At 46.0% G+C, this 13,951-nt stretch overlaps 1 protein-coding gene across 2 annotated transcripts in view; it reads left to right on the forward strand.

The window, feature by feature from the left end:
- Map7 (microtubule associated protein 7) overlaps positions 1-10,097 on the forward strand; it is a 135,832-nt gene extending 125,735 nt beyond the window's left edge. For both annotated transcript variants that reach the window (XM_055599288.1, XM_055599287.1), the window contains exons 12-18: positions 2,963-3,137; positions 3,393-3,494; positions 3,839-3,889; positions 4,150-4,207; positions 5,732-5,831; positions 7,011-7,234; positions 8,725-10,097. In XM_055599288.1, coding sequence (XP_055455263.1) covers positions 2,963-3,137; positions 3,393-3,494; positions 3,839-3,889; positions 4,150-4,207; positions 5,732-5,831; positions 7,011-7,234; positions 8,725-8,735 — 721 coding nt within the window. In that variant the 3' untranslated portion in view covers positions 8,736-10,097. The remainder of the gene's footprint in view (positions 1-2,962; positions 3,138-3,392; positions 3,495-3,838; positions 3,890-4,149; positions 4,208-5,731; positions 5,832-7,010; positions 7,235-8,724) is intronic.
- Positions 10,098-13,951: the final 3,854 nt, after the last annotated feature.

The raw sequence follows: 13,951 nt of genomic DNA on the forward strand, positions 1-13,951 counted from the left end.
TTTCTGAGCATTGAACCTAGGGTTTTGTCCTTGCCAGGCAAACACTCTTATCTGCTGAGCTACATCCCCAGAACTATTTTTAAAATCAAATTTCTTCTGAATAGCAACATACCCAGATGGACAAGAAAAGATTCGGGGGGGAGGGGGGGAGAATCATGTCTAACTCAAGTAATTGCGTACATTTTAAGTAGCCCTTCCTCTCTGAATGCTTGGAAGATGTGTGTGCACAGTTCAGGCAGGCACACACATGTGCCGTCCACAAGCGAGCACAGTGAAGCTGCGGTTGTCAGGTCTGCTTTCGCAGAACCACATCCTCAGACTAAACGCCTCTCTGTATCACTGTAAAGCCGCATAGCACCGATAGGCATATTCCTTCAGATGAGGCTCCTCTCAGCTGGATATGATCCTTAACTGCTCCCAAATTGCCTGCCACACATATGCCAGGGTAGCGGTTTTGGCAGAAGCATTTTGTTCAGGAAAGGCAAATCCATAACCAGAATAAGTATCGACTCCAGGAAGGACAAAGCATTGCCCTTTCCACGGAGGAAGTGGTCCAACGAGGTAAGGTTGCTGGCTGGTCACCCCAGGGAATGGTGCCATATCTGAGGCTAAGTGTTGGTATCTGCTCTTGGCACATCTGGCACACAGCAGCAACTGTATCCAGTCAGCTTTGGTGAGCAGAAGGCCATGTTTTCCAGCATCTGCTGAGCTACATCCCCAGAACTATTTTTAAAATCAAATTTCTTCTGAATAGCATCATACCCACATGGACAAGAAAAGATTCAAAGAGGGGAGGGAGTCCTATCTAACTCAAGTAATTGCATCCAGTCAGCTTTGGTGAGCAGATGTTATCCAGCATCAGCCCCCCTTATGCCGCCATGGCCCCTCTGTTCCCCTGCCCACTGTGCAGTGACAGGAATGGCTGGGGGAAAGGCTGACCCTCCGACCGTCCCCGAACAGGCCGTCCCACCTGCTTGATTACCGAACTCCTCCTCAGCTGATGTCACCTTTTCATAAGCACCGACTTGGGACTCAAGCATCCTCACATCCTTTGCTCACTTGCAGAGATCCATCCACATAATTCTTTCCCAGATACCATTCTCGCCAGTTTTCCAATCCTGCTCTTTCCCGGGTCCCTCCCCGTCCAGCCGGTCCATCAGCCGCAGCCCACGGATCGGTGAACAGTCGCACATCTGGTCATCCCTCCTTCCAAACAAAATGTACGGTCATGGGTACTACCCACTCTTGCCCGCTGTCTTAGTTAGGATTTCCAATGCTGTCAAGAGACACCATGACCAAGGCAGCTTTTACACAAGAAACATTTAATTGGGGCTGGCTTGTAGTTTCAGAGGTTTGGCCCATCATGGTGGGAAGCCTGGCGCCATGGTGCTGGAGGAGCCAAGAATTCTTCATTTTGGTCCAAAGGCTCTGTTAAGCACTTGGGTAGAGCTTGAGCATAGGAGACCTCAGAGCCCACCTACATAGTGACACATTTCCTCCAACAAGGACACACCTCCTCATAGAGCCACTCCCTGTAGGGCAAGCATTCAGACACAGGAGTCTACGGAGGCCAAACCTGTTCAAACCACCACACCCACTGTGAAGATTCCCCTTCACCGGTCTCTTTTCAGGGTTGTCCCAGAAAGGGGCTGTGACACGACAGCCATCTTGTCTGCTTCTGGGTGGCGCCTGCGTGACATGTAGAGCTCAGTAAACCAGGCTCTGGTCTGCTCTTCCTCAGTCAGCTGATCCTAGGCACACCCCACGAGGCAGCAGAGGGTGTGGTAACAGCAGTAGAAACCAGGGGCTTTAGGGAAGTTTTTCACATAACTTGCTAGCGCTGTCGGACCTCCTAGGGTCCCAGCACGTACACTACTCCCATCTGATAGTAGATCGCTGCTGTGCACGTCCTGCTTTACGACTTAGCAGGTCAGAGAGCACCCAGCTCCTGATGGACAGTTCAGGTCTCATGGTGACTTGGTGAACCATTGTCAAACAGTCAGTGTCCACTAAGGCCCAATAGCAGCCCAAGAGCTGTCTTTCAAAGGGAGACGAGTTGTGTGCAGATGATGGTTAAAGCCTTGCCACAGAATCCCAGAAGTCTCTTCTTTGACACATCTATGGGCCTGCCATATGGTATACAGGTCAGAGTAACACACCCAAGTGGGGAATGGGCTGTCTCCAGACTCCAGATAGGTCCACTCAACTTTGTGTTTCTTTCCTGTTCGAGGAGAGGCCAAGTACAATGACCTGCCCTTCACCTTAGCAGGAGTATCTCCTATGCTCCACTCCTGGTACCAACTTCTGTCTTACTCAGTACCATACTACTGTGAGACGCCATGACCACAGCAACTCTTACAAAGGAAAGCATTTAATCGGGGCTGGCTAACAGTTTTTGGAGCCTTAATCCATTTTCATCATGGCAGCCTGCAGGTAGACACGGTACTGGAGAAGCAGTTGAGAGTTCCAGCGGCATTTTTAAAAGTTTCCTGGGGGCTATAGGGATGGCTCAGAGGTTAAGAGCACTGGTTGCTGTTCCAGAGGTCCTGACTTCAATTCCCAGAAACCATATGAGCAATCACATGGTGGTTCACAACCATCTATAATGAGATCCGGTGTCGTCTTCTGGCCTGCATGCTTCCATGCAGGTGGAATAGTATAAACATTAAGATTGGGGGGGGGGGGTTTCCCTTGGGTCTAGAGAGATGCTGTATCAGGTAAGGGCACTCACTGATTGCTCTTCCAGAGGACCTGGGTTGGACGCCCAGCTTCCACGGGGAGGTCACAAACATGTTTCCGACAGAAACGAGGGGGCAAGCAAATGTTGTTCAGTACCCACGGTGGAATGTGACCACGGGGTTGGGGGGAGTCCTCCAGATCTCTGGACTACCACTGCCCTTGCGGCACCTGGCCTCTCATCAAGGAAGTGTCCTCATGCGCCTTCACTCTTGTCTCTTCACAGACAAAAGAGAGAGGAACTGGCTCGAAGGGTGGCTGAAGAGCGAAGCCGCCGGGAAGAAGAGGCCCGCAGGCTGGAAGCGGAGCTAGCACGAGAGAAAGAGGCGCTGGCGCTGCGCCTGGCTGAGGAGGAGCGGGAGCGGTCAGAGAGGGAAGAGGTGGACCGCCTGCAGAAGCAGGTGTGGGCCCCGGCGCAGGCGCAGATGAGCCGGGTGCAAAGCCTGTACTGGCAGGTGGCTCCTGGATCAGGGCTGCGCGGCAGGTGCAAGAAGAGGGGCGAGCCGGGGCGGAGTGGGGGACGTATCTCCAAAGAGTTGAGTGGGGTGGTGTACCCCATCATGGCCTCTGCCCGCCTTCCCGCTTCTGGCAGTGCGGGGGCCTGGGTTGCAGGCGAACAAGACTAGGGATGAGCAGCGGAAGCAACTTGTTTTCAGAAAGAAGAAGAAGCCCGCGCCAGGGAGGAAGCGGAGAGGGCCCGGCAGGAACGAGAGAAGCATTTCCAGAGAGAAGAGCAGGAGCGCCTGGAGAGGAAGAAGGTAAGGGGCCCAGGGTGGAGCCCAGCGTGGTTCTGCTTCCTTCCTGGCCCTGCAGTTGCCTGAAGCCTCGGTCAGGAACAAAGTGTTCCACCCTCAGTGTTAATTCCAAGAAAGCTGCCAGAGTTTCCGCCTTTCCCCAAAGCAGCTACTTCTACCACAGGAGCTAAAATGGCTCCAGTCTCTATTAATAAATCCAATTAGGACGAAGAACTGTGAATTGTATTTTCTCCACATCTTAATAATCTGCTTCTGATTTTATTGGAATGAGCCAGGCTGCTGTGCTTTCTGTATCTCACCCGCTATCTCATGTGTTCTTTTTGTTTGTTTGTTTTTTGTTTTTACAGCGACTTGAAGAGATTATGAGAAGAACCAGGAGAACAGACACAGCGGATAAGGTGCTGGCACGGCCTTTCCTAGCTTCTCTTTCATTCTGTGAGGCAGGGCCCCTTGTCCCTCAGGCTGGCGTCATTAAACGTGACCTTGAACATCCTACACCCCCTGCCTGCTTTCTTCCCAAGGGCCCTGCTCACTCTAACTGTTCTTGATTTGGCTTTTTTTTTTCTTTCAAGCCCATCCCCCTCCCCTGGGACATCAAACCCAGGTCCTCAAAGCACTCTTGTCACTAGAACTTCAGTTTTAAACTTTTGCATTCTAGAAAACCACCGAACAAAGAAATGGTGACATAGCCAAAGGAGTTCTTCCTGGAGAAACAGGTATTTGTAGCGGTGAATTCAAGGCGTTTGAAATGTTGCTGTGGAGACAAGAGTGGGTGGGAGGGACACTTGTTTCCCCCTCTAAAGGCTTCAAAAAGAAGAATGTTTAAAGATGTGTGTGTGTGTGTGTGTGTGTGTGTGTGTGTGTGTCAGAGAGAGACAGAGAGAGAGAGGGTGTGTGTATCTGTCTGATTCTGTAGTGTGATCTGGATCTGAATTCACTATGACGACAATCTTGAACTCCCTGTCCTTCCTCAGCGTCCCTCACGCTAGGATTGAGTGCCTACTCTACTGCCCCCAGCTTCAGCTTAACACACAATCATAACTTGTATTTAGGATAAGTCGTAGGGGAAAAAAAAAAAAAGATTTAAACATTATTTCTCTTAGTCCTGGCTCAAAAGAGAGGTAAATAAAACTTAAAGTGTGCTGGTTTCCTTGTAATTTGTTCATATAATGTAGTCTTTGTGCAAGTTATTGTTTCTTGGAGATTTTAGAACAAATTTAAGTCAGGTGCAGTGGTGCACGCCTGTAATCCCAGCACATCAGGGAGGCAGAGGCAGGTGGATCTCTGTGAATTTGAGGCCAGCCTGGTCTACAAAGCAAGTCCAGAACAGCCAAGGCTACACAGAGAAACCCTGTCTCAAAAAACACAAACAAACAAACAAAAACAGCAACAAATATGACTTAAATGAAAATAGCCTTCGTGTTTGGCTACCCATCTAGTGGGGCTTTGTTTCGCTTGTGTGTACGATTGGACAGTGGGGACCATGTGCTTAGCTGCTGAGCTCTAGCTGGCTGTGTGGGGAGCACTCGTGGTGAGGCAGATTGACCTTTCCTCAGGGCTGTGTGCTTTGCTCAGAAATGACTCTGCAGCCTTGTGCATGCCATTCAACTGAGCCTCCTCACCCACCCCCACCACATAATGGGATATTTCCAAGACCATTACTGCTGTTACGGGCCCTCAAGGTTTATAAGACCTTAAGGTAGCTCATCCTAGATTTGAGCCAGTTGTCAATAATGTCACCTTAAGTGGAACTCCCAACATTGAGGAGCAAATTAGGTGGTGAAGTTAGGGACAGCGCACTCTGGCTTCCGTTCGTGACATACACATATTTCTAAGTGTGACTGGAACTCAACCGAGTTTATAAAATGTGGCTTCCTCTTCTACAGTGATTTGCTCTGAATCCTTCGGTAAAAGTGTTCTGTGCCAGCCAATCAAGTCAACTAACTTAACGCCACTTCATCAGTTGATTTGGTTTCAATATATATGTCCAGAACTAACTAAGTACAAGCAAAGAATGCAGCATTTATTTCTGTTTCTCAGTCTGCTGAGCAGTAAGAATGTTAGTTCTCACAGTCGCCTGTCAGGCAGGAACCATGATCCAGGAAGGATTATGGTCTGACTTGCCCAATGTCTCACAGACAGTAAGCTGTACATTCAGGTCATAGATCCAAGTTCTGGTTCCTAGGGCTCAGGGTGCTGGTAGGATACTAGTAACTGCCTGTTCTCTGTGTTGTGTACAGAGGTGTCTGCGCTACCAGGTATGAGCTCTCCAGGAAATAGAGACTCTGCCGACAGCCCACGTGGAGTCGCTTTACAACAATCAAAAGTGGCCACAGAGAGGTGAGTTAAACAACCGACGCCTGTTTCACTGCTGGGTCTGCCCGGGTACAATACCAGAGTTTTAACAGGAAGTTGTTTGTTTTAATTTGTCTCCTTAATTTTGTGTGGCAAGCTTGGGCTACAGAGAGAGGTCAAAGAGGTTCACTTAGAGCAGAGATGGAGAGGAAGGGAAAGGGGAGCCACTTCATCCCGAACAAAGGTGCTTTGAATGACAGTGTTTGTGATGTGTGGGAAATCTTGGTACGGTAACCCCTGATCCTAAAGCTGAGGCTACAGATTGTTGCAAATTTGAGGTTGGTCAGGACTACATAGAAAGACTGCTTAAAAACAAAAACAAAAACAAAAAACAAACATATATGATGGGTGGTTCATGCCTGTAATTCCAACCCAGAGAAGAGACTAAAGCTGTCAGATCTAATTTCAGGCCAGCCTGGCTGCAGAATGAGACCCTGACTCAAAAGCAAGGAAGAACACACAAAAGAAGTAAAAACAAAGCAGCAGGGCACAGTGGCACACACTTGTAATCCTAGCTCTGGAAGAAGAATTGAAGCTAAGGTTATACAGAGAAACCCTGACTTGGGGCAGGGGATGCAGGAGGAGGGCTTGAAAGCCAGGCTTGGTGGTGCTCACCTTTAATCCCAAGAAGAGGCAGGTGGATCCCTGTACATTCACAGTCAGCAAGGTTTATGTAGTGAGTTCAAGGATAGCAGGGCTATGTAGAGACACCCTGTCTCAAAAACAAAAGGAAGGAAGGAAAAAAGAAAAGAAAGGGAGGTAAAAGGGAGTTGAAGGACTAATGAGGTCTGTTTCTGTTGATAATGATCTGTTATAACATTGTTGTATTTGATAAGTGTTATAATAAAAGGTTTTTTTAATCTAAGGTGCAGATTTGCCACAACTCCCATTCTTATTTGTTAATGATGATGTGGTCAGATGATGTGTGTCTTTACTTATTGGGGGACACCCAGGTGAGGCTAGGGGGTGGCTTTGTAATGTCAGCAGACTCAAGTTCTCAGGGTTTGTGTCCTCTGCCAGCAATGCCTCTGCCTGCTGAACCAGCACTATGGCCTTGAGTTTCTGTTTCATCTCAAAGTTGTAAAGTTATTTTAAAATAGTTGTTTGCTCTGAAAATGAGCTTAATTTTAACTCATTTTCGTTCTGACCTTTCACATCCCCCAGCTCTCCGATTTTGGAAAAACAGCCAAATGAAAATGGAATGTCTGTACAAAATGAAAATTTTGAAGAAATTATAAACTTACCTGTTGGATCAAAAGCACCCAGATTAGATATCACCAACAACGAGAGCCCAGAAATTCCTTTGAAACCAATTTTGGCCTTTAGTGATGAAGGGACGCTTGGATCCCTACCTCAGGTAGACGGTGTGCAAACACAACAGACTGCAGGTGAGCTGGTCGTCAGTGTCCTTCTGTGATGGTTGAACTCTGATAGCCAAGGTTTTGTTGTTCTTTGAGGGAATAAGTAAGCCACTGTGTAAAAAGATTGTGCCTGGATCATGGAAGTTGAAATTGAGTTGCTTTGGGCAACTTGTAGTCGCTTCTTGCCCTCCCAGTCTGTGCGCAGCAGCCAGCGAGCACCCACTAGATGCCAACCTCAGAGAGGCTTCCTGTTGCAACAGACTCCTCTATGAGTGATGCACCTCAGGAAACAGCCTGGGCTCGGTCCCTCCTCCTCAGGTCATCAATAGGTGAAGACTGTCTTGGGTTCTCTGGCCATTTTTCCTTCTTTTGGGTTTTGCAACCTCGGTTCATATATTACTACTGTCTTTTTAAAATACAGCACAGCGCAGTTAGGATAGCAGTAGTAAGAACAGTACTCCTAGCATCTCACTGAGCCGGAGGGTCTGCCAGCCCTTGTTCATGACTGCTGAGCCTGCCTGCGCCTCTCCTATACAGTCCTCAGGACAAGTTCACCTCAAGTCTTCATGCAGAAAGAACAATAGCTGTACGGGAGCCAAAAGAAAGAGCAAAATCAAATTTTACTAATTCAGTGGTCATTGCCAGCTCCACGACACGATCCCAGCTATGTCAGGATACGAGGGATAAACCTAGTCCTGTCCTCCCTCAGCAAGCCTGGGATTGTCTCCCTCCCTTCCCATCAGATACAGTCACCAGCATTTCTTTATACTGTTCTTACAAAGAGGTTTGGCCGAATTCCAGATACTGAAATGGAGGCAGTAGAGGCCTGTGGTCGAATTGCTTTGTCTGTGACCCCGTAACAACACTCCAACTACTGAAACTGGCCTCTATCGTGTTATCGGCTTCAGTGAAATTTGTCTTCTAGGCTGGGAAAGGGATTGGCCTGGCCATGTGATGGCTCAGCCTCAGATACCAGCCTGCAGCGGTAGCTGCTTCCCAGATCTGCCAGGAGGAAAAACTTCTGCCTGGTTTTCTGCTTCAGTTTCATGTTTTAACTCATCCTTTACCTTCCACTGCCTTTGTCTAGGAAGTATTCCAGTTTGCCATCTTGAGTAGTGTTCCTTTGGGTGGCCACTTATTAATAAACATTCCTTCATCCTCCATTTAAGTATGAAGCCCTAAGCATTGAATCCTGAGGATACAAGACAAATGTAGTTTTCTTAGAGGTTTTGGATTTAAATTATCAAAGCATGGAGTTTCTAAGTCAGTGATATTCCCTTATCTGAATTGGAAGGGTATTTTGCCTAGTATGACTGGCCACAACTTCAATATGATTATGAGTCCAGAGACTCATGCATGCTAGGCATCCTAGCACCACGATTGTTTATTCTTATGTGTGATACTATAGCTAAGGGCATGGTGGGTTTTCTTAAGAAATATAAGATATTGCCATAGTGTTCTGTAAGATTTTTGATGAATCCATATTAATCTGTTCTCTTCTCTATCTCCCCATGTAGAAGTTATATGAGCATTTCCTCTGAAGAACCAAAGCAGGCATTTTCTACAACTAATGGAATTTCAGGCTCCAAAGGAGCAACTCCCTCCAGTTTTCTAAAGAGTTCTTGACCATCATTTTGAAAGACTTATTAAAGCCAGCTAAAGACAACAGGCTGGGTAGCTTTTCTAATCATTTTCGCCAATAGAAAGAAATGCTCCTCAATCTTGATGCCCTGAGATGACTTTTTCCAGAGTGCTCGCTCCTTCTTAGTAAATCAATATTTTTCTGCATTCTTTAAAAAAAAAAAAAGAAAAAGAACATTTGAAAGAGCATATAAAAAGAAATGGATGGACAAGGCATGATTTTTCACATGGATCTTTTCATTTTTAAACTTTAACATATATAAAATTGGCAAAATAAAATACCTTTTACAAGGTAATACTTGAAAATGAGTACCTCTTTGCTCTCCAAGTAGAGTGATTTGGGGGGAAGGGGTTGTGTAAACAAACCTGTCTATTTCAATGTTACTACAAAAGCTGTTTGTAGAGGCAGAAGGTGGCCCAGGTCACCAGCTCTGGTAAACACAGCCTGTCATGGGTATCCCGCAGAGCCACAGTCTCCCTGAGACCCCTTTTACAGAACTGTACTGACAAGTGTGAAAGCATCTTTTCAGAGCAAGGAAATAGTCTACCGTCCTCTTCAGTGGTGTGTTGATAATAAGCGTTTTCTCAGCTAGGTGAATTAGAGCAACGTGGCAGCGCCGCGGGTGCCGTGAGCACGCGGGGCTGGCTCTGACGTCTGTATGTTGCTGCTGTCCCCGGTGACGGTGGGACCTAATCTCTCTCTGCCTTACGTGATCACAAATGATGTAGGGGAAACAAATATTTCTTTAGATCAAAAAAGAATTTGGTTCTGCTCGTTTCAGAGCAATGAAAAAAAAGGATGGAATGTCCACTGTGCCGGGGGACAAAGGCCTTCGAGGATGTCCTCAGTCTGTGTAGCATCCACCGTCATTCGTCACTCTTGCTGCTGAGCCCAGCTGTACAAACCTGCACTTTCATTTGCTAATATGTATATTCAAATTTATTTTTCCCACTTAAAAGACAAGTAATGAGAAATGGAGAAGAAAATGCGAGGGAAACGGTTTTCTGTGGAGTGTTAATTGGATATAAATTCTTACCACTGATTTATCAGTTTTATACAAAGAGCAATTGGTTAATCTACAAGATTTAATGAGAGACTTTTCATCTATTGGATTATTTCTTTTAAATCCAAGCATATAATCTTTACCAACAGTTTGTAAATCGTTAAAACATTAATTTGTGGGGGTTCCCTATTGTTTGGTTGTCCATGTACATCTAGATATTGTATTAAAAAATTCTGTTCAACAAAGTTGTTTTATTTCCTTAAATCTACCAAACATGAAACACCAATAAAATGTTTGACATAGCTTTACCTTAGGGTTTTCATATGCTATAGCTTCATTCAGGTGAGTACAAACAGGCAAAGGACACACCCTGCCAGCATACAGGGTCTCCATCAGCCATGAGGCCAGTCACTGTGCCACAACCACGTCTGTGCACCACCATGGATCCCTGACTCTTCAAATTACCTTCCACTTAACTTCAGGGGCATCTCCCCAGCCTCTCATATACGGAATGGGCTTATATAAAATTCAAAGAAATCATCTTTTTTGTTGTGGCTAAGTTGTCTTTTTATGTCTTTGTATTTGAGCTGATACACTCATTAACACACTAAAACCTTTCTAAGTAATCAAGTTTCAGCTAAAGGTGATATAAACACTTCATTGCGTTTCGTTAAGAGCCACATGCCAGACAGTGAGTTTGAGCTCCGTAATGACTGTGTTTACTTCCTGACCTCAAGGGCACTGTACAGAAGCGAAGTGCCCAGGGATCAAATGTGACCCTCACCCTGGAATAGGTTTTGGGTGGCTTTTACGCCACCTCACACTGTGGAGGCCACTATGGTCATTCTACAGTCGAGGTTCACTTAAAAAGGAACCCCTGTCTGCTACAAGAAGGTAAACCTCTACGTCTCTCCTGCATTTCCTCACTACCTTAAACACCAAATCTCTCACAGGTCACACAGGAGCAAGCAGAGCCTCCTGGAGCCTGAGCAGCTCCCGTCATACATAAAGGTCCCACCAGCATCTTCACTGACAGACTCCGTGAATTTGCTTCCCTGGTTGAACCTTAAACCTGAGTGGAGGTTGGACGGGGGCTGTGAGGTTGTAAGTCACTGGCTTCCGAAAACTGCTAAATTCTGAAACTTCAAGCGCTTTGATTCATAAATTTTCTTGGCAGCTGCTTCCCTTTCAAGCTGCATTCACAGAGGAAAAATCCATAATACTCCTGTACTAACCACCAACTGACAATTTGAAGTTTCATATGCTATCTAAGGAACTCTCAGGGCAAGATAAAAGTTAACTTACGTGTGCATAAATATGCATTGCTGGGTTTTTATGGTTTCTTGTGCATGGGGGCCGGGGAGGGTGTGTTGTTGAGATGGGATATTTTGTAGCCCAAGACTCACCTCAAACTCATGCTCCTGCCTCAGCCTCCTGATCCTGAAATTATAGTGTGTTACCACACCCATCTCACAATCAAAGTTTATAATTGCAAGTTTTAAAAGTCATTTCTTTAAAATGGTCTTACTGATTAGCCCAGGCTGTCCGTGAACTCAAATCCTGCCTCAGCTTCTGAGGATGCTATTGTAGGCTCTGCCACCATAACCCAGATCAAATTATTGCATATTAAATTTGATAGTCAGCAATAAACTTACATACCTTAATGCAATGTTTTGAAAGTTTCAAAACAGTCGTACTCATCTGTTTGATGCTCAGGTCATATTTTCTGGCTTGATGACTCGTGATTGTACTCTATGAGAAAAGGTTTTGCTAGCCTCAGATTTGCCGTTCTCCTGTCTCTGCTCCCTTCCCTACCCCCTTTTTTTTTTCTTCAAGATAAGGCTTCTCTGTGTAAGCCTGCACATCCTGGAACTCCCTCTGTAGACCAGGCTGACACTGATCTCAGAGACCCACCTGCCTCTGCCTCCCCAGTGCTGGGATTAAACATGTGTGCCACCACTCACCCTGCCCCTTCTTTTGAACTGATGGAAATCAACTACTGTTAAATCTTTTCTGTGCTAAACATTAAAAGACATAATGAGCTGTAAATAACAGCCATTGGATCAAGCCAGCAAAAGCATGTTTTGGAAATTTAAGTTTCAGAAAGCATTCCCTTTTCCTCTCTTCTGCTTTTATTGTAAAAACTAAAGCACACTTAGAAATACTATAGGCTGGGCTTAGCAAGATGGCTCAGTCATTAAAGGTTAGGTTCACAACCAAAACATCAAGAAACATGCTAGGTTGTCATTTCTTTACACCTGGTTGGCACCTCACTGGTTTGGAGGAGATGCTGAAGACTTTGGGAAAAGTGGGAGAGGAGGAAACGTGACTAGAACGAATATGTCATGTTGACTGCAAGTAAATTGTCTTGTTATTTTCTTGACTGTGGTTTTTTATGTTTGACAGATTTGATCACAGTCTTAGCAGTGATAAGTCATTTAGCAATTAGTGACAAGATTAAGAAAGTTAAGGAGAAATTTAAATTGCTGTTTAGAAGTATACACTAAAAGAAGAAGCCAGAAAATCCTGTTTGAGTGACTGGCTCTTTGATGCTTTGCAGAACGGTAGGAGGAAAAAGGAGCAATAGCAAAACCACTAATAACTGAGCCTTACTTGGCTTGGATAGCAGGTCTGTTGCTAATTAGCCACAAACAGCTTGGTGAGTTGCTTGTGTTTCTCCTGGACTTTTCCCTCTAAATGGGAAACTAATGCTCACTCATCTCAGGGTTTATCTTAGTAACTAGGGTTGAATGATAAAGTCTTAAGCACATTAGTAAGTGTTCAACAAGTGATACAATGTTTTGAGGTGCATGAGAAGGATGGCCTTGGAAAGGCAGATTAGGAGGAAACCTACCTGGTGGGTGGCAATGTCACTGTTATCATTGTTTCTAACAGTATCCTTGAATGCCAGAAGCATTTTAATGAGACACTCATTGTGGTCAGAATACGAGGTGAGCTAAGCAGAAAGGAACCATTGTACTGTTGTGCTTTATCTTTACTCTTAACCCAGCCTCCCCCAAGAATTAGTTCCTTGATATTTCTGTGTATTTGGGTATTTATTGACACACTTGTGCTGTTGACGCCAGGGTTGCTACCTGCTTTTTCAGAAGTCAGCGTCAGCTATGGCCAGCAGAAGAGGCTGGAGAAGCAAGTGGAGTCAAGAGCGCTCAGTGAGGGGAGGACAGAGCTTTGCTTAGCAAGGGCTTTTCCTCCCAGTGTGGAGTTGCCTCTACCAGAAGACGCCAGAAGAGAGGGTTAGGAAGACAAGAGTGGGGTCCTCTCCTTGGATTGTGACATCAGAAAGAGTTCTTGCTTGTCCATTGCTAGTTATAAAGTCCTCCCCCTCAGAGTATCTGGAAGAATGTCTTGCCACTTCTCAGCTGAGCCTGCCCTTCAGTGATGTCACAAGTAACATGGCCAGGGCATTAACTATGCCCCACAGTCATGGATTGATTGATGGCCAGTTGGCAAAATTAAGGAAAACCGGTTTTTTGTTTGTTCATTTGTTTTTGTTTTGAGATATGGTTTCTCTGTGTGGCTTTGGTCCCGGGAGCCAGGAGTCTTGGGAGCTAAGTGCCTGCCCTAGTGACATGGCAACTATGAAGAGGCAGAGGTGGGCCATGAATTCTTACCCACCTTGGGCTGGTTCAGGCTGGTTGCCACTCTGCTAACTCAGTTGTCAAAAAGGCAAATTGCTCTGGCTGGCTGCTGTACCTCTGGCATGGGATTCTATACATTTCTCAGCTGCTTTTCTGGAAACTGATTCATTTGGTGTGGTGGTGAGGGTTCACTTGAAGTTGTATGTCTTAGCAATCATCCCAAGTGTTTTTTTTTTTAATTATTATTACCATTTATTCACGTTGTATCCTGGTTGTAGCCCCCTTCCTCATCCCCTCCCAGTCTCACCCTCCCTCCCTCTTCTCCTCCCATGCCCCTCCCTTAGTCCACTGATAGGGGAGGTCCTCCTCCCCTTCATCTGACCCTAACCTATCAAGTCTCATCAGGACTGGCTGCATTGTTTTCCTCTGTGGCCTGGTAAGGCCCCCCCCCCCCCCCCCCCGCCGCCTCAGAGGGAAGTGATCAAAGAGCCAGCCACTGA

The sequence above is a fragment of the Psammomys obesus genome, unplaced genomic scaffold (assembly GCF_907164565.1).
Source record: "Psammomys obesus unplaced genomic scaffold, mPsaObe1.curated_primary_1811, whole genome shotgun sequence".
Lineage (NCBI taxonomy): Eukaryota > Metazoa > Chordata > Mammalia > Rodentia > Muridae > Psammomys > Psammomys obesus.